Here is a 19,612-nt window from a genome sequence, read left to right on the forward strand (position 1 = left end):
GACTGGAGACTATCATGCTAAGTGAAATAATCAATCCCCCAAAACCAAAGGCCTAATGTTCTCTCTGATATGCTGATGCTTACACACACAAAAAAAAGGGGGCAGGAAAGAAAGAATAGAAGTTCATTGGATTAGACAAAGGTGAATGAAGGGAAGGGGGGAGATGGGAATAGGAAAGACAGTAGAATGAATCAGACAGAACTTTCCTATGTTCATATATGAATACACAGCCAATGTAACTCCATATCATGTACAACCACAAAAACGGGAAGTTATACTCCTTGTGTGTGTGATATGTCAAAATACATTCTACTGTCAAGTGTAACTAAAAAGAACAAAAAAAAATAGAAAAAGAAACAATTACTGTAAAGAACGGCTTTGCCCAGCTCTATTGTTTATAGATGTTACCGATCCTACCTTCTTTCATCGCTGCAGTCTTCGAGAAGGGGAAGGATACAGAGTGGAGAGTGAGAGTGGGAGGAGGTTAGGGGATGGGGAGAAGAGGGCCTCTTCTCTTGAGGCTGAGCCATGTGAGGTGTGAAGCTTTGGGTTGCCTCTCTCCCTTGGCAGGAGGATCTCAGGTTAGACTTCAGGTGGTCCAGGTGGCCAGTGCCCCCCACCCCGTCCCCGCCATTCTCTACCTGTAGGTCCTGTCCCACCTGCTGTAGCCTGGTCCATAGACTCTCCTGATGGATTGTAAGTGCATGAATCTTTGTTTCGAATCTGCAACTCTTTTCTTCCTGGTAGGTGTAGAATGCTTGCAACTTTTCTTTGTATTGGCTGAACTGTTGTTTAAGGACTCTGAAATGGGAAGAGTGGTTTGGAAAGGTGAGGCCAGCTCCCTACCAGAGCTGGAACCAGATGTACTCCAGGTCCTCCTACAGACAAGCCTGTGCCCTGACTGCTGGCTAACCTGACTACACTGCTGTATGCCTTTGTTCACCATACAGAGCTCCCGTGGTGTCCATAATGTAGCAACTCCCCTGAGAACCTCACTGACATTAGAGATATTTTCGAAAACTCACCAGGCATGTCTCAGATGACTTTTTCCTTTGGTACTGGAGATTGAAGCCAAGGGCGCTTTACCACTGAACTACATCACCAGCCCTTTTTTATTTTAAGACAAGTTCTCACTATGTTGCTTAAGGACTCACTAAATTGCTGAGGCTGGCTTTGAACTTGCGATCTTCCTGCCTCAGCCTCTGAGTTGCTGGTATTACAGGCAGGTGCCACCATGCCCAGCTTGGATTACTTTTGACAGCATAGTTTCACCAGCTGCTTAAATATGAATATTTACTTTATTCATTATTGTTTTGTTCTAGAAACACTGCATTCAGAAAGATAGTATACCTAACACGGCTAAACACGGAATACCCAAGACTACAGGGAAGGACCAATTATACAGTTCATGAGTTGTGGATCTGTTTTGGCCTCTCTTCCTCTCTAACCATTTATTAGTTCAAGAATGAACAAAGCAGTTGGGATTATTCTTTTTAAAACATAAGACAGATTATGTAATTTCTCTCATCAGAACCCTTTGATAAGTGGTGCATGGTGGCATAGACCTGTAATCCCAGAATTTCAGAAGGCAGAAGCAGGAGGATTGCAAATTAGAGGCCAGTCTCAGCAACTTAGTGAAGCCCTAAGCAACTTAGCAGACCCTGTCTCAAAATAAAAAATAAAAAGGGCTGAGGATGTGGCTCAGTGGTTAAGTGCCCCTGGGTTCAATCCCTGGTATAAAAACCAAACACACAAATCTTGGTGACTCCCCTCTTATTTGGCATAGACTGAAGTCCTTACAAAGGTGAGTTAGTTCCATGAGACGGTCAAACCCCTCCTTCCCTTTCATCTCATCTGCTTTTCCCTGGCCACTTACTGCCCTTCAGCCACACAGGGCTATCTTGAACACACCAGGGCATATTCTTTCATCAGATAGCTCCCTTTGCCTGGACCCCCTTTTCCTCTTCGGGTCCCTACTTGGTTCACTCCCCCACCCACTTCAAATTTTAGCTAACAAGCTCTCTTTTCAACGAGGCCTTCCCTAATGCCCAGTAGAAATCACAAACCATGACCCCAACCTTTCCTCTGACCCTGAACATCTCCTTCTCTTCTTTATCCCCATGTCTAATTGCTTCCAGAGCTCAAAGAGACCTCAGATTTTGGTAGAGTCTCTACCTTTTAAGCTTCTGAATAGCATGCTCTATGACATACTACCTGTTTTGCTTATTATTTTGCATATATATTACTCAATTACTTCTTTAATTGCTTTCTGTCTCTGGATTCTGACAACATTTTTCATATTTTGTTTCCTACCATGTCCCCAGGACCTGACCTAAAACATTCCCTGTCACATAGTAGTTACATAATTAAAATTGTCTGCATGTAATCTTATTCTTTAATCAGTGTCATTGGCATATGTGTAGAATTTGGGAGAAATTGGCTATCTGGTGAGAAAGGTACCATTTCTCAAGTTAGAACCTTTGAATTTCTTAGACTCAAGAGGAGAGGCTTGGAGAGGCTCTGGTACAGTTTGGGCTCCTACCCACAGCAGATGTCTCTGAAAAATAGCCCTTAAACTTCCAGACAGTCACTTAGGTGAGACAGGAGTTCTACTCTAAAATCCTTGACTGTAACTGGAGTGTTGAGTATGTACATAGGATGGGGTTTTCAGGAAGGTGTCAGCTCAGAGGGGTTATATAACCGACAACAAAGAAACCATCTCAGGAGGCTTCTGAGTACAGTGCTCTCTGTACCTAAGGTGTTGTGCTTGTTTTAATCTCTAACAACAGTCTCTCTTTCTCCCATGTTGCCTACACTAAGAGCCCTGCCTCCTCATTGGCCAATCCACCGTGTTTGAATAGCTAGGAGACATGTGTTGTATTCCCTATAATCCAGGGGAAAGTAGACAGAGGCTAATCAGAAATGCAGTTCCTACTTACTCTAATTTTTTTAAAAATTTTTTTTAAGGAGAGATTTTCTTGTGAGTGTTTTTGATAAACACAATTTATCTGATACAAATATTTGCAGCAGCTGGGAGTCTACCACTACTTTCTAGTTAGATATCTATTATTAACAAACAGTTCAGATTATCTGAAATTATTCTAATCAAATGACCTGAAATCTGCCTTAGATCTTTATATGTGTTTCTGCTTTTTAGAGCTAAATGGCTTGAGTCCACCGTGTTCTAGGCCTTTAAAAGAATCCCAGATGCTCCCAAGGCAGGCTAATCGTGCACAGAGTAGTGAAAGATGACTTCTCTTGATGAGTCCCTAGCACAGTACCCACCGATGAATCAGTAACCAACAAATGAGTGATACTCTTCCTGTTAACGCAGCCTGAGATCATGTTGTTTTTTAGATAATCAGTGGCATAATGCTGGCTATTACTGAACTTGCAGTCAACTATACATCACATCTTTTTTTACACTATTTATTGTGAACATACAATTGGAAGACTTCTCTTTAATTCCTTAAAATTTGGTCTTTATTGATTGTTTCACTATTTTATCCTGTGAAATCTTATTGATCCTACATTGTTATTTGGCTTATTATCTATGCCTTTTTTTTAAAAATATTTTTTTAGTTGTAGATGGACATATTATCTTCATTTAATTATTTTTATGTGGTGCTGAGAATCGAACCCCGTATCTCACATGTGCAATGTACCACTGAGTCACAACCCCAGCCCCTCATCTGTGCCTTTTAGTACCATGTCCTGCACACATTTGAGAGCAGTGATGATGCAGACAAGAACAAAGACGGAGCCTTCATTTTGTATTTTGTTAATCAGCCCCACACTTTGGTAAACTTTGTAATACTAAATACTTTATTAGGATACCCATACCATGTGTAGTAGAATTATTTTAAGAATTAAGTTTTAAAGAACTAAATTTTTCAAAGTTTCCTTGTTATTTCTACATTTTAAGTTTCAAAATTGCTTTTTGATGCTGTTTTCTTTAATTTTATTTTTAACATTTTTCTCATACCATGAAGTAGAAAAAAAATCAATTTTAACACTTAAGTTACTTTAGAAGGGTTTATTAAGTTTGTTCACATGAGTGATCACAGAATTTGGAAACTATTTCCTATCTTGTGTACAATTAGATGATGATGATGATGATGATGATGATGATGACGATGATGATGATGAAGCATATCTCATCATGCATACACAGGGAGTATCATTAACTTATTGACTGTGTAGTGCATGAGGAGCCAGGAATTCTGTCTTCTACAGGAAGGACAACTAGTGACAAGCCCAAGGAGTGATTTGCTCTTGACATACAATGAAGAGAAGGTAGGCTGTCTCCAATCAACATAATAAATTTGGGAGAAAGTTAGATGTTGCTGGAGAAATTGTATTGATTTCTTTAGAAATAAGCCACACAGACACAAGACATATGCAAGAATCAATACCTCACTGAATGTGCTGAGCCAACTTTCAAAGAAAAAGCTCAGGTAATCAAGAGTAAAAATTTACTACCCAGTTGATTTTTATTCGGCATAACTACTCAAGTAATGTCAAATTGCTCTTTTACCTTCATGTTGGAATCAAGATTTCTCTGCTTACAGAATTCCTTCCAAAATAAAAACAAAAGAGCAAAGTGAAGTCCTTATAGAAAACTTTTCCAAAGCCAAGGGAAATGTTACTGACTTATCTCTGCAGCCTGCTGTGTGTGCATCCACACTCTGTTCCTACCTTCTTTCTCTGTGGAGAGCATTGATGGATTCGCGAATCCTCCACAGTTCATTCTTAATGCTGACTAAGGTCTAGAGAAGGAAAGAAATAGGGAAAATGAGTTTCAGTTGGATTTTAATCCACATTCCTAAAAGTCCATTGTAAGAATAATGTTTTTAATAAAAATATCACCTATTTTTAAAGACAGCTGATGTTTTGGTTTATGTCCATAAACAATGACACAAAAAGTACATTGGCACAATTTAATTGACACAAAAGAAATTAAAACATAGAGAAAAATTTTAGGTTTGAAGAATAATTTACAATAGTCTCTTGCCCAAGTTACGTTGCCATCCTGAACATCTCCTTCCCCTAAGACCTCTAAAAAAGCAGTTGGGTCCACTTTATTTCCCTTGATATAAGAAGTCTCTCACTTCTTTCTATCTTCTACTTAAATTTTCTTATCTTTTATTGCTTCCTACTTGGATGTATACTTGGAGATGTTGCTTCTCTTTGAATTCACCAAGTCTGTTGAACTAATAATGGTTGGCTGGGCTCTCAGGATTTTCCCATCAAACCTCACATCACACTCGGCTCTGCCAGCCAGGGGCTTGTCCTGGCCTGAATAAGCTTGGGCCAGACTCCTGGGGCATGGTGTTCCAGCCCCTGGCTCTCACATGTCTGGATGAGAGACTGGATCTCATTGCTTTACATTGATAAATAGTTGTGGCTGTTATTCTGCACAGCCTCTTTCTCCCTGCAAATGATAGGAGGTGCATCTGGCCACCAAAGGAGCACTGTCCCATAGGAATGTCCTGGAAGAGGAAGGAAGGAAGGGCAGAAGAAACTGAGCTATACACAGACTTAAAGTTGCACTTCCTGATTGCTATGTGGCCTTTGTGCCCCCTCTGAGTGACCTATGCCCGCCTGCCTCTCCATTTAACTACTCAAATGGCTTCCATATGCTTAGCATAGCCTTTGAATCAGTGAGCTCTATATTATTAAGATGGAAAAACAAATCTGTAACTTTTAAAATAACATCAATACTACCACATGGTACATATTTTTCTGTAATTGGGAAGCATTTCAGGTTTGTACATGTGGACCTACTATGGCACATTCATTAAAGAGATACCGTGATTATTGAGTCATTTTTCCATTAAAGGATATTAGTCTATTTCCAGTTTTTCAAAATTAAAAGCAGTGATGCTGTGAATAAAACTAAATATGTTTCCTTTTGTACACATTCAAGTTTTTTGGGTTTTCAGCTTAAGAGATATTGCTCCTTTGTCCCCTTTGGGTATGTGTACACGCATGCACACACACACACGAACACACACACGAACACACACACGAACACACACACATACACACATGTACATTTGAAAACGCAGAAGAAAAGACATGCAAACATATATCCCAAACAGATTGCCTCTGGGGAATTAAGGATTGGACCTGGGTTAGGATTTGTAGCTGAAAAGGATTTAACTTTCTGTGTATTATCTTGATTTCTTTTAAAGCAATCAGATTCATGTCTTATTTGTATACTTAAAATTTTTTTTAATAAAAACAAAGTACTACATACATAAGATGGTACATAGCAATTTTTAAAAATAAAAAAGAGGTGAGTGTAAGAGAAACAAAAACAGCAAAACCTCTTTGCAGTTTCCCACAGAACAAATAAAGGTTACCATGCAGACAAATCTGCATTGCAGCGATGTCTTTTCTTCCTCTTTATTCAAAGCAGGAAGTAGAGCAGCTCTTTGTGCTCACACATGTGCGCCCAGCTCTCCACCAACCGTGAGCACTCCACCAACCGTGCTGGATATCCCACACGGGTATTTTTGAATGAGTTGGACTCTGTAAGCTGATGATTAAAGTGCACAGGGACTGACAGGACATGACACAGAGATGGCTGCACAGGCCACTGGTGGCCACAGGCCTTACTTTCCATTTTGACTTCTATCTAATATAGCTGCAAGATGGGAACTAATTTCTCTTTGATAATGGAAAAGTATTACAGAACATCATCCTTTGAAGACCTAGAAGATCACACTGTAATGATTATAATGATTTCAAAATTATTCTAGAAAAAAATATTTTATAATAGCTAGTATAAAAAATAAAAATAAAAGGGAGGTGATGTGATTCATAATAGCCAAACTATGGAACCAGGCTAGGAGCCCATCAGCAGCTGGATGGAAACACACATGCACAAACACAAACAATGGAGTTTTATTCAGCCATAAAGAAAAATGAAATTATGTCATTTGCAGGAAAATGAATGGATATTGAGATTCATTCAGAAGCCAACCTCAGAAGGTCAAGGGTCATATGTTTTCTCTCATATGTAGAAGCTAAAGAGGAAAAAGGAAAAGAGAGGTGCAGGGGTGGGGGAGGGGGGATCTCATAAAAATCAAAGGGAGATCAGTAGTGGGAGGAGGGAAGGTAGGGAGTGATCTTGGCCAAATTATATTGTGTGCATATATGAATATGTAACAACAAATATCATCATTATGTATAATTATAATGCACCAATAAAATAATTCAGAAAGAGAGAAAAAAATGGGAGGTGATAGTCAAAGGGTATATATTTTCACTTATGCAAGAATAATGAGCCCTGGAAAACTAGTATACAGTGTAGCACCTATAGTCAACAATACTCTATTGAATACTTACAACCCACTCAGGGGATAGATCTCATATGGAATATTCTTAACACAAACACATACATATGTACATCCTAATAATAACAACAATAATAATCGGAGAAAGAGGAAACTGAGAAGTGATGGATATTTTTATGGCAAGGATGGTGGTAGTGGTGATGGTTTCATGGGTGTATACTTATCCCCACACCCATCAAGTTGTATACATTAACTATATGTAGCTTTTTATGTGTCAATCGTATCTCAATACAGTGATTTAAGACTTGCTCTGTAATATGCTAATAGGACTAAAGTTAGAATAATTCAAATATTGTTCTTATATGAAAATAAAATGAAAAGCAATTGAGCTAAATAGAAAGCAGTAAAACACATTCTTAAATAATGAAGATTTTAGTATATATTAAAGGGAACATGATACAGAAATTTAAAAGGAAAAGATTTATTGAAGTAAAAAAAGCAGGAGTAGGAAACCATCTTTGTTTCTTATCATACATCAAAACAAAGGCTAGATAGATTTAAAAGTTAAATGTCAAGATGAAACATGTTAAAATAAAATACAGCTAAGGAGTCATTTGGTTTCTTAGTGGGGAAATTTTTCCAAGCATAAAACTGTGTAAGAAATTACAAAGGCAAAGATTGATAGCATTTTCATAAGAATTGAAAACAACCATATAGCAAGTCATGTTATGAATAAGTCTAAAAGAAAATAACTAGGAAGCAATATTTGACTTAGTGAAACTTCAAATGCAGAAAGTTTAAATATATTGATAAATCAAATTGATGCACCAATAAAAACGGGCAGAGGGCACTGAAAGAAAGGAAAACACAATTGCTTTCTAAACTATTTGGGGAAAAGTCTCATTCCACTCAATCAGAGAAATACAAAGTCAGGCAAATATGTTCTGCTCATAAAATGAACAAAACTCAAAACATAGTAATAACCAATATTAGCCTGTATCAAGTGAGCTGGCTGCCTGTATCCACTGGGAGTGTGATTTGATATGACTTTCAAAAAGGCAATTTTGCAACAGGCACAAAGAGCCTTAAAAACATTTCTACTTTTCTTTCCGGTGATTAAACTTCAGAAATGTATTCTAAGGAAATAATTGGGGATCTGTACACAAAGAATAGTATGTAAGAATTTTAAAAGCAAATTTTAAATTACGGTCAAAATTTGAAATAATCTAACAACAGAGGAAAACTTAAATGAATAATGTTATGTCCACTTAAATACCATTAAGATGATTTTGAATCATTGTAATGACAATGGAACATGATTATCTCTGCTACTATCAATTGACTACTTAGTCAATAAATTTTGTAGTATGATCTAAACTAATTTAAAAATATTTATAGGGAAGGACATATATTGAAATATTAGTCGTGATTACATCATGGGTTGTTTATATTTTTTTAATTTGTTCATCTTTCTTTTCTGACTTTCCCAAATTTTCTAAAATAAATATATATCCCTTTATGACTGGATTTTTCATTGATCACATTAACATCTTGAAAATATTCCCTAAACTACAGAATGGGTTCACCAAACTTCACTCTTATGAAATGGTCCAGACCCATTGTGCATTATTGCCCATTCCTTTTGCCATGGGGTCACCTGGTGATGTGGGCTGCTGACATCCGCTCCTTGAGCCTGAGAGACTGGCTGACGCATGCGTCTGGAGGCTGCTTCTGCTCGTCCAATTCGCCTTGCGTACACTGGAACTTTAGAGCTATTGTACCAGATGGAAAGCATGTTAGAAAGTAGTTATTCAAGAAGTTGTAGCAACTTTTAATGACCAGATATGATATTGAGGAGAACCTTTTTTAAATATTAAAAATCAGATGTTGAAGTCAGTAACTCCCATAGCAATCAAGTAGCTCAACTGTTTTCTCTGTGTTCTTTTCCAGACAATTTAGTTGACAGAGAGCCAATTAACCAATAATAGGAATGGAAATCCCATTTTCCCTTCTCCATGACAATCTAGATGTGCAAATGCAAAGAAATCCAGGGACGATGGCAGAAAATCTTGTAGGTCATCTTGTCCAGGTCAGATACTAGGGATTTTAAGTACAGGTGTATATTTATCATGTCATATCTGAAAGAACACAGAATAGACCAGTTGAAGGTCAGGCAGACTCAACTTTATACAATTCCACTTAGTTTTATTCCTTTATTCAAAAATTGTTTTTAAAGCATCTTGCCATCTTGAGTTATTGCAGGTTTAAAAAAAAAAAAAGAAAGAAAACAACAAAAAAGCAGAGAGCTCTCTGCTCACAGAGTTCCCATCTAATGAATAGACAAACACTCAATTACTTTTGACATGCTGTGATAATTTCTACAAGACCTGATGAGAACATAGGGCAAGAAGCGATTATTCTGTGGTACACTTAGTTATGTCTTTAAGAAGTGGGCATTTGGGGTAGAAACAGAGGGTAACCTGTAACTTCTTTGTAACATTCTATTCCCCACCTGAGAAAATTCTCTCTCTCTCTCTCTCTCTCTCTCTCTCTCTCTCTCTCTCTCTCAGACATAGTCTCACTGAACTGTCCAGCCTGGCCTTGAATTTGTGATCCTCCTGCCTCAGTCTCCCAAGAAGCTTGGATTTCAGGCATGTGCCACTATGTCCAGCTCCATCAGAGATAATTCTAATACCTTCTATTGCTCTGTCTTAGCTTAGGATGCTATAACAAAATACCACAACCTGGTTACCTTAAATAACAGTTATTTTTCACATTTTTGGAGGCTAGAAGTCTGACATTAGGGTGACAGCATGGTCATACATACATATTTTCTGTACTTATGCAAACATTTAGAAACTTCAAAACAGTTATTGGATTTGATTCTGAAATAGAAATGGAATCATTCCCTACACATTATTCTGCTACTTAATTTTTTTCTCATTGTGTATGACGGTGAATACACTCTATCATCATAGGTAGGAGCTAAAACTTGTTCTTCTAAGCAGATTCATTAGGTTCTGTTGTAGTCTGAATCATATGTATGCCATTATTATTATTATTATAATTTTGGGGGGACAGGGGACCCTGAAGTTATTTCTGTTTTATTACCCTGCCAATCAATGCTAAAATAAACATTCTCATTTACTATCTAGTGGTACCTCCATTCCTACAGGGTAGAATTCCAAGAATGTCACTGGCTGAATCCTGTGTTTATTTTACCACTTTGTGGGAACTAGTCTTCTAGAGCCAATCCTTCCACATTGCATCTCACCCCCATATTGACTGTGCCAACAATTCGCCCCTCCTAACAGATCTTCATTTTTGCTGCTTGCTCACTCATTTATTTTTATTTTATTTTATTACAGTGCTGGAGATTGATCCCAGGCCCTCATGCATGCTAGGCTACCGCTGTCCTACAGTGCTCTGTTTGAGGTCATTGATGAGGTCCTTGTTGCCCAATCCAACTTGACTTAGCAGTAGGTTTGCACATAGGACCACCCTGCCCTCTTCTTGGGGTCCTTTGTGCGCTCATCTTCCAGCGTTCCTCACTCTCTGGGTTTTCCTCCCACCTCATCCACCACTCTTCCTCCGTCTTCCCTGTGGGTTCTTCTTCCTCTCTGAAACTTTGTAACGTGAAGTGTCAGAGGGTTCAGTCCTCGATTGTCCTCTTTTTTCTATTGACACTCTCTGATGATCTTGCATAATCTCATGGTTCTAAACCCCACATACATGCCAACAGATCTCAGATTTGGAGCTCCAGCACATACATTTTCCCTAAGTTGTAGATATGGAGAGCCAACTGCTTAGTCTTCACCTCCACGTGAGTGTCTAAGAGCCACCTCAAACTTCCAGTGCTTCAAACCTAACCCGTCTATCTCCACACACATGATCTACCTGTGGCCTCCTCCTCAGGTGGTTGCAAATTTATCCTTCTGTTTACTCCAGAACCACCATGACCCTATTGTCTACTGTAAACACAAGAATAGACACACAGGCCTGAGGATGAGAAGAGATGTTGTCTTGATTGATTCAAGTACATACATGTGATGGTTAGGATGTGAGCTGTCCCCCAAAAGCTCATGTGTGAAATAAGGCAAGAAAGGTTTAGAGGAGAAATGTTTGGGTTGTGAGAATCTTAACAAGATTAACTGAGTGGTAACTGAAGGTAGGTAGGGTGTGGCTGGAGGAAGCAGGTTGTTGGGGGTGTCCCTTTGAGGTATATATTATATCTGGCAAGTGCTTCCTGGTCATTGTGGGAGCCACTTCCCTCTCCCACACTCTTATGCCATCATGTTCAGCCTCACCTTGAGCCCTGAGGAATGGAGCCTGCTGTCTATAGACTGAGACCTCTGAAACCATGAGCCTCCAACATTGTTCTCTTTGGGTCTTTTAGTCACAGCAGTGAAAAGGTGACTAAAACAATCAGGGAACCTAATATGTGACAAAGGTGGAATTTTAATTCAGTAGGAAAACGAGTACCTAACTCACTGCCTATCTGAAAGAAAGCAAGGCTAAAATAAATTCATTGAAATTTTAAATTAATAATTCCAAATAGAAACACGAGGAGAAAAATCAGGAAACTATTTACACAGCCTTGCTTCTAATGCCCGAGTCTAGTCTCAACAGAACAACCAGACGGGCAGTTTTAAAACTGGAGTCAGATTCTCTATGCCAAACCCTTCAATGCTTCCTCTAAGGAAAAGCTCAAGCCCTGCCCCTGACCTGCCAGGCCCTTTAATATCTTCCTTCCCTCTCTTGTCATTTCCCTTGTCCTTCTTGCCCCTGGCCCCACCACCCCGCCACTGTTCTTTGGACCTGCCAAGCAGGCTCCCCCTTTACCCTGGCTCTCTCAACTCGCAGCCTGCTTTCTTCAGATAAAACTCTGACTCGCTCCCTCTTTCAAGGCTTTCTTCAAATGTCACCTCTCACTGAAGCCCTCTGTGACCATCCTATTGAAATTTGCCACCAACTCTCCCTTCCAGTCTTCCTCTCTCTTACCTTGTTTCCCACCCCCACCTTTTACTTTAGCCCTTAAAATTTCTAATGCACCGCATCATTCATTTATCTACCTGTTTTGCTTTGTCTCATTCCTCCACCAGGAGGCAAGCACCATGAAAGTGGAGATCTTTGTTCACAAATATATCCCAAAGTGCCCAGAACAGTGCTTGATATTTATTGAATACTTAAATGACAAATAATTATTTACTGAGCAAGTCAATGAGTGCTTTTCAGATGATTTTCTGAAAAGTCAATAGCAATTTGTACTTCTACCACGTTTCAAGGGTGTTTATTTTTTCTAACCTCAGCAGCCAAGGGTACTGTCACTGAATCTTTGCCATTCTGCTATGTGATGGTGTCTCGTGGTTCCTTTTACTTTCACATTTCTAACCACCAGTGGGGTTGAAGATCTTTTGGGGTGTTTAATGACCATTTGGAAATTCTTCTTCTGTGATTGCCTATTTACAAATTTGGTGTGTTTTTCTCCTCCCCTTTGTCCTGCTCATCTTCCTCATGTTCTTCTGGAGTTTTTCTTACCACTTTGCATAACCTAACCTCTGAGTAACCTGACTTGTCTTATTATTGAAAAGTTATTTTCCATGTCTCAGGCTCATCTTTTGATTTTGTTTAGGACATTGTTACTGTAGGAAAATGTTTAAACTTCCATGCTGACATACACACCTGCCTCTCCAATCCTTCATGATTTCTATTTTTTTTTTCTCTTTCTTAGGAAGGTGTTCACCAGTCATAGGTTTCTTATTGTTCTATTTTTTTAATTCTAAATTTAAATTTTACTTTTGGAATTTATCATATGAGGCAAACTAAAGGCCAGGTTTTTTTTTTCTTTCAGATGGATTATGAATTATCAGATGTATTTCAGAATTATGTGTTCTTTCTCTGTTGTATTGAAAAAGCAGCTTTATCACATTAGGTTTCCATATGTGCCAGATCAATTATTAGATTTTATATTCTCTCCTCATATCTACATGTCCATTTTTTTTTAAATACTGTATCATTTGGTCATAGAGGTTCCATAGCAAGTTTGAACATCTGTTGAAGAACAATCCTCTCACTAGTCTTCAATTTTGTATGTTTGACTATTCTTGCACATTTATTCTTCCACTGTGTTTTCAAAATTCTTTTACCTTACATAGAAAGCTTTGAGATTTTATTTGGAAATGCATTTAATTGAAACATAGTCAATTGTTATTATTCACAAGAACTGTGTTCTATAAAGTCACCTTGAACATTGAATTAGCAAATTCTGAACCATGGCTCCTAGGGGAGATACAGGGTTATGTTCCTGGGCACTTTTCCACCCACCAATCAATACATAACCTTGGTTTATGTGGGTTTTTGTTTAAAGATATCTTTTTAAATATACATTGTTCATTCACTGACATTGAATTCATGGTCCACAGCACTGTATCTCATGCCTAAATAAAGCTCACATAACACAACATGTTCTCATTTAGCTCTAGCGTAGCTTTCTTGTGCTTAGTAAACTGAACAGCACTTCAGCACCACGCTTGGGGGCCTTTTTTTGCAACACTAAAATCACATCAAAAAGTACAAAAATGTGAAAAACATAGCCCCAAATAGACTATGTGGATATACTTGTTTACAGTGTGTGTTAGTTAGCTTTTTGTTGCTGTGACCAAAATACCTGACAAGAACAACTTAGAGGAGGAAAGATTTTTTGGCTCATGATTTCAGTAGTTCAGTCAGTCCATGGTCAGCTAGGTCCAAGGCAGAAACTTCATGGCAGAAGGGGTTGGCAGAGGGAAGCTGCTCAGCTCATGGCAACTGAGAAGCAGGGGATGGGTAGGGCGGAAGGGACTGGGGAGGAGACAAACCCTTCCAGGATATGTCCCCAGTGACCTACTTCCTCCAACTAGGTCCCACCTTCCAGTAAGCCATTCAGCTATCAGTGTATGAATCCATTGGATGATGAGGTTAGAGCACCCATAATCCAAAAATTGCCTAATAGCCCCACCTCTGAAACTTTCTGCATTGGAGACCATGCTTTTGACACAGGAGTCTTTGGGGGGAACATTCCAGATCCAAACCACAACACAGTAGGAGAGCTGAAGCGAGAAGAGAGCACAACCCCAGTTCAACGTACTGGGAATGTATGTGTCAGGCAACTCAAGTTTTTGGCCTTTCTGGACATGTCTGTAAATACTGGAATAGTACCTTGAATATATTAATTTTGGGTTACTAATAACTTTTTTGCAAATAAGCAAATTTGTAAATACTGAATTTATGCATAGTGAGGATTGACTATATTCATTTTTGGAGAATGAGCATTCTTATGCTAACGTCTTCCCTTCTAGGTATTTGGTATGTTTCTCTTTTTGTTTGGGTCTTGTTTTCTGTACTCAACAAAGTAGCATAATTTTTTTTTATACGAGCCATTTCTTTTTGCTAAACTTTTTCCCTAGTTTCTTTTAAAAATAATTTTTACAGTTATTACAAAGGGGATTTTTATAAAATTTCCAGCTGGTTATTGCTAGTATAATGAAGAACAATGAATTTTGTGCATATTTATTTTATATTCCACTATCACTCAAAGCCTATTAATTCTAGTAGTTTTTGCTAGAGGTTTCTTGGGGATTCACAATCATATTAACTGTAAATGGAAGTAATTTTGTCTGTTCTTTTCAATTTTCTTTGTATTGTATTTGCAAAAGTTTCCCTAAATATTTAATAACACTGATGATATTTGGCTCCTAGTTTTCAATTATGTTTTTGTAAATAAAAGTATTCTTTTCTCAGTGTGAATAATTGTATGTAAAGTAAGTAAATCCACATCAAGAGAAAGAAAGTTTTTACTATGCAAACTGTTGAATCATGAAATAAATTCAATGTCATCACTAGGAATCACGATTGATCTCTTAGAAGATGGTCACTGCTAAAGTGCCAACTTGATAGCTGTCGAGGATGTGTTTTGCCTATTATCACATTGTGAAATAGTAATATTCCACATTAACTTTCCCTAGGTAAGACACTGAGCAGGACTTCTGAATTCATCAATATCCAGGCTAAACTGAAAATTATTATATAACATCAATTTGGGAGAACCCTATTGTACTTGGGGTAGACAGAATAGAACACACTGAAGTTTAAATAACCTTTAGAGTTACCTAGCCCTTGCAGTTCCCTTTTTTATCTTAGCCTCACAAATACTATTCCAAGAATATGAATGTCAGGTTATTTGTTATTAAGTGAACTAATTGGGTCACAGAGAAATAAAGTGACTCTGCTAAGGCCACACAGATAGTTGGCTAAGGACAAGGCTTCTTTGTCTCTGTGGGCTCCATCAAATTTCTCCTCCTTCCCACATTATGTCCCCTCAGTCTGTCCAACTCCCTTTCATGGTTCATTCTAAAGGGACTCACCTTATCTATCTATCCACCGATTCTCCATTGTGTATCTATCCATTTTATCACTCATTCATTCAATTAGCATTATTGAGCATTTATCATATTTAGACATTGTTATAGGTTTTGGCAAATACAAATGGAAACAATAAAAGATTCCTCCCTCATAGAGTTTACATTATAGTGGGGGACACAGCAATAAATAAATAAATAAGATTAGTAAGGTATACAGTGTGTCAAACAGTGAAGTGCTTTAAAGAATAAAGCAAGGGAATATGACTCATAGTGCTAGTGTGCAGACAGGGGCTGAAATGACAAATGGTCATCAGGAAAAGGCATTGAGGATGAGATCACACTTGAGCAAAGACTTTTGGTGGATTTTTAGGAGGTGCAGAGTCGAGCCATGCAGGAGATGGTCTAGGGTAACCCAGATGGCAGCATGCCTGCCTGGCATGTTCAAGGACCAGCAGGAGAGGCATATGGCTAGAGTGAATCAAGTCAAGGGAGAGGCACAGGAGAGGCTCAGAGCTGGTTCAGAATAGAACTGTTAGAGCCAGGCAAAAGGCCATTGGGAGAACATTGCTTTCTTGAACAATGGAAAGCCATCAGAAAGCTTGTGTAAGGGAGTGACAAAATCTGATCAAGGTTATAAAAGGCTCATCTGGCCTGTGGCACTAGAAGTAGACTGGGGAGATTGGTGAGTTTCTCTTAATAAAATAATAAAAATATGCAGAATGATGCATGCCCAGGGATGTTGACTATAGAATTATTAGGGGGCAGGAATTTGAAATAATAAAAAGTTTCAATGGTAAGCAATTGCTTATAAATTATGGCATTTTCTTACATGGATGAGAGTAAAGCTATTACAAAAGGAAACTAATGGCATGGGACATGCTCTCCATTTACTGCAGGTGAAAATAAGAGTGAAAAATTGTATTCATAGAATAATCCCTATTTTGTTGGTCACGCTAAAATGTGAATAGCATTCATCTGTGAGTAGTGGGATACTCAAGGGTCTTCCTACTTCTTTTCTTTTTTCTTTTTTTAATAAAGCATCAACTCTGAATTAGGCTTTCAAAATCAAACCAGTAAAAACTAGAAATCTAAAACAAAGTCATTCTGTTGTCTTTCTGATGCCTTTAATTAAATGGCCATTAAAAGGCCTTGCTGCCCTTAGTTCTACTCTAAAACTAAAGACCATTTCTAAAGGGGAGAGGTATTTTAATTCCTCTCTCCCCTCTACCACCTGCCTTCTTTAGAATCTTCAGTATTAGAAAAGTTGGCACCAGGCCCCGTGCTGTCTGTGCAACAAATACCCAGGTCCTCTGGGATGCCATTTTGTGGTCTGTCCCTCATGGACACTCACGTGGCCTGTGCATGGTCAGCCATGTCCTTTGGATTCACCTGGTCCAGCTGCCACCGCTTTCTCATAGCTTCTTTTCTCCCACAGCACCCTTGGAGCAGGTTTTTTCTGAGCGTCCTGAGGAGGAGTTTTGTACTTTCCATTGCTGACATCCGCTAAAATGGCCAACATTAAAAATGGCATCAGATCAGTCTAAACACGGTCTTTCCTTTCATTGGTGGATTGGCCATAGTGAAAGTTTTGGGAATTATTTCTCTTACTTTTATGCCCTTGGGAAAATCATCTTACTTCCTTACCCCTAGAATTTCCTTATCTTTTCTGTATAAACATAACATTGAGTGTTTATACAGAGACTCCAAATAGTTCATCCCCACCTCTCTCAACAACTCCTTGTCATTAGAGGAACCCAGGAATTTGGAAATGCAAAGCTAGAAGAAAGAATGGAAGAGGAGTAAGTCTATGGTTGCTAATATCTTGGGCTTCGGATTCCTTTGCGAATTGGATGATGACTCATGAATTGATCTCCAGAAAAATACTCATGGGTTTAATCTTGTGGACAATTTCAGTGGATTCATGGACCACCTGAAGTCCATTCCTTCACCCCACCTTAAGAATTTCTACAATAAATAAATAAATAAAATAAATTTTAAAATTAACAAAGGAGGAGGGAAAGGGTGCATTAAGAGATCTTCCGCTCTTCAAATTTGAAGTGTCGTAACAAAGTGACCACACGGTGGCACTGTAGCATCGTCTAACCCTGGGCTTCGGGCGTGGACGGAGGGATCAGAGACCGCTGGACCTGTAGAACCGAAGGCGTAGAGTTTAGCAAGGCAGTGCCCCGCGGGAAATATTTGGCAAGATGCGGGCCCCTGACTTTTGTTGACTATTCACGTTAAAGCGAGAATAAGGGAGAGCTATCCTCAGCAAAATCAATCCAACGTTCTTCGCTATTGTGGCATGGCGGGGACGGTGGCGCCATCTGCGGGAAGAAACTGATACATGGCAAATTAATCGTGAAAAGAAAAAACGTTCTTTCTGGGGAAAGTGAGAATGCTTTTGGCTCAAAATCCACTGTTCTATTTCTCCATTTTCTTAGAACTAAATTTACTTGTTGGGTATTAATAATCGACTGTCTTAAACAGAAACAAAACCTCAAATACAGCTCTTACAGTCAAAACTGAGATAATAATCTCATGTATTTTCCTTAAAGAAAAAATACTTGAATTTTAGGAATCAGGAAAATACATGCAAAAGCAGAACTTCTCCAAAAGTATACCAGCAACCTGAATTTTTGTTGCATCATTTTTACCAAACCAAAGCTTTTTTTTTTTTTTTTTCATCCATGCCAATTTCCAATGCTTTCACAGACCTTTCTAGTATCCTGTGTGGAATCAATGCGGCCTTTTCTTGTCCCCAAATCTAATGATGCAACAAGGCATGACAGCACATTCCTGTAATACCAGTGACTTGAAAGTCTAGGGCAGGAGGATCACAAGTTCAAGGCCAGCCTCAGCAACTTAGTGAGAGTCTGTCTCAAAATAAAAAATAAAAAGGGATGGGATATAGCTCAGTGGTAGAATGCCACTGAGTTCAATTCCCAGTACTGAAAAACAACAACAACAACAACAAAAAAAACCCTGCAATCTAAAGAAAGTGTTTTTATTTAATTGATTTTATTTTTTTAAATACACAAAGCGGAATGCATTACAATTCTTATTACACATATAGAGCACAATTTTTCATATCTTTGTACATAAAGTATGTTCATGCCATTTCATGTCTTTATACATGTACTTTGGGTTTTTTGCATTACAATTTTTATTATACATATATACCACAATTTTTCATATCTCTGTTTGTATCTAAAGTAGGTTGGCACCCAATTCGTGTATTCATACATGTACTTTGGATAATGATGTCCATCACATTCCTCCATCCTTGCTAATCCCCTGCCTCCTCCCTTCCCCTCCCACTCCTCTTCCCTATCTAGAATTCATCTATTCCTTCCATGCTGCCCCTCCCTACCCCACTATGAGTCAGCCTCCTTATATTAGAGAAAACATTTGGCATTTGTTTTTTTGGGGGGGGGGATTGGCTAACTTCACTTAGCATTATCTTCTCCAATGCCATCCATTTACCTGCAAATGTCATGATTTTATTCTCTCTCTCTCTCTTTTTTTTTTTTTTTGAGAGAGAGAGAGAGAGAGAGAGAGAGAGAGAATTTTTTAATACTTTTTTTTTTAGTTTTCGGCGGACACAACATCTTTGTTTGTATGTGGTGCTGAGGATCGAACCCGGGCCACACGCATGCCAGGCGAGTGCGCTACGGCTTGAACCACATCCCCAGCACCTTTTATTCTCTCTCTCTCTTTTTTTTTTTTGCTGAGTAATATTCCGTTGTATATATATGCCATATTTTTTAATCCATTCATCTACTGAAGGGTTTCTATGTTGGTTTCACAGTTTAGCTATTGTGAATTGTGCTGCTATAAACATTGATGTGGCTGTGTCCCTGTAGTATTCTGTTTTTAAGTCCCTTGGGTATAGTCCAAGGAGAGGAA

General features: G+C 38.5%; 1 protein-coding gene across 1 annotated transcript in view; it reads right to left on the reverse strand.

Moving 5' to 3' along the window:
* Dytn (dystrotelin) overlaps positions 1–19,612 on the reverse strand; it is a 55,768-nt gene that overhangs the window by 13,109 nt on the left and 23,047 nt on the right. The window contains 2 exon segments of the mRNA XM_015480983.2: positions 642–801; positions 17,055–17,206. Coding sequence (XP_015336469.2) covers positions 642–801; positions 17,055–17,206 — 312 coding nt within the window.

The sequence above is a fragment of the Marmota marmota genome, unplaced genomic scaffold (genome assembly GCF_001458135.2).
Source record: "Marmota marmota marmota unplaced genomic scaffold, marMar, whole genome shotgun sequence".
Classification (NCBI taxonomy): domain Eukaryota; kingdom Metazoa; phylum Chordata; class Mammalia; order Rodentia; family Sciuridae; genus Marmota; species Marmota marmota.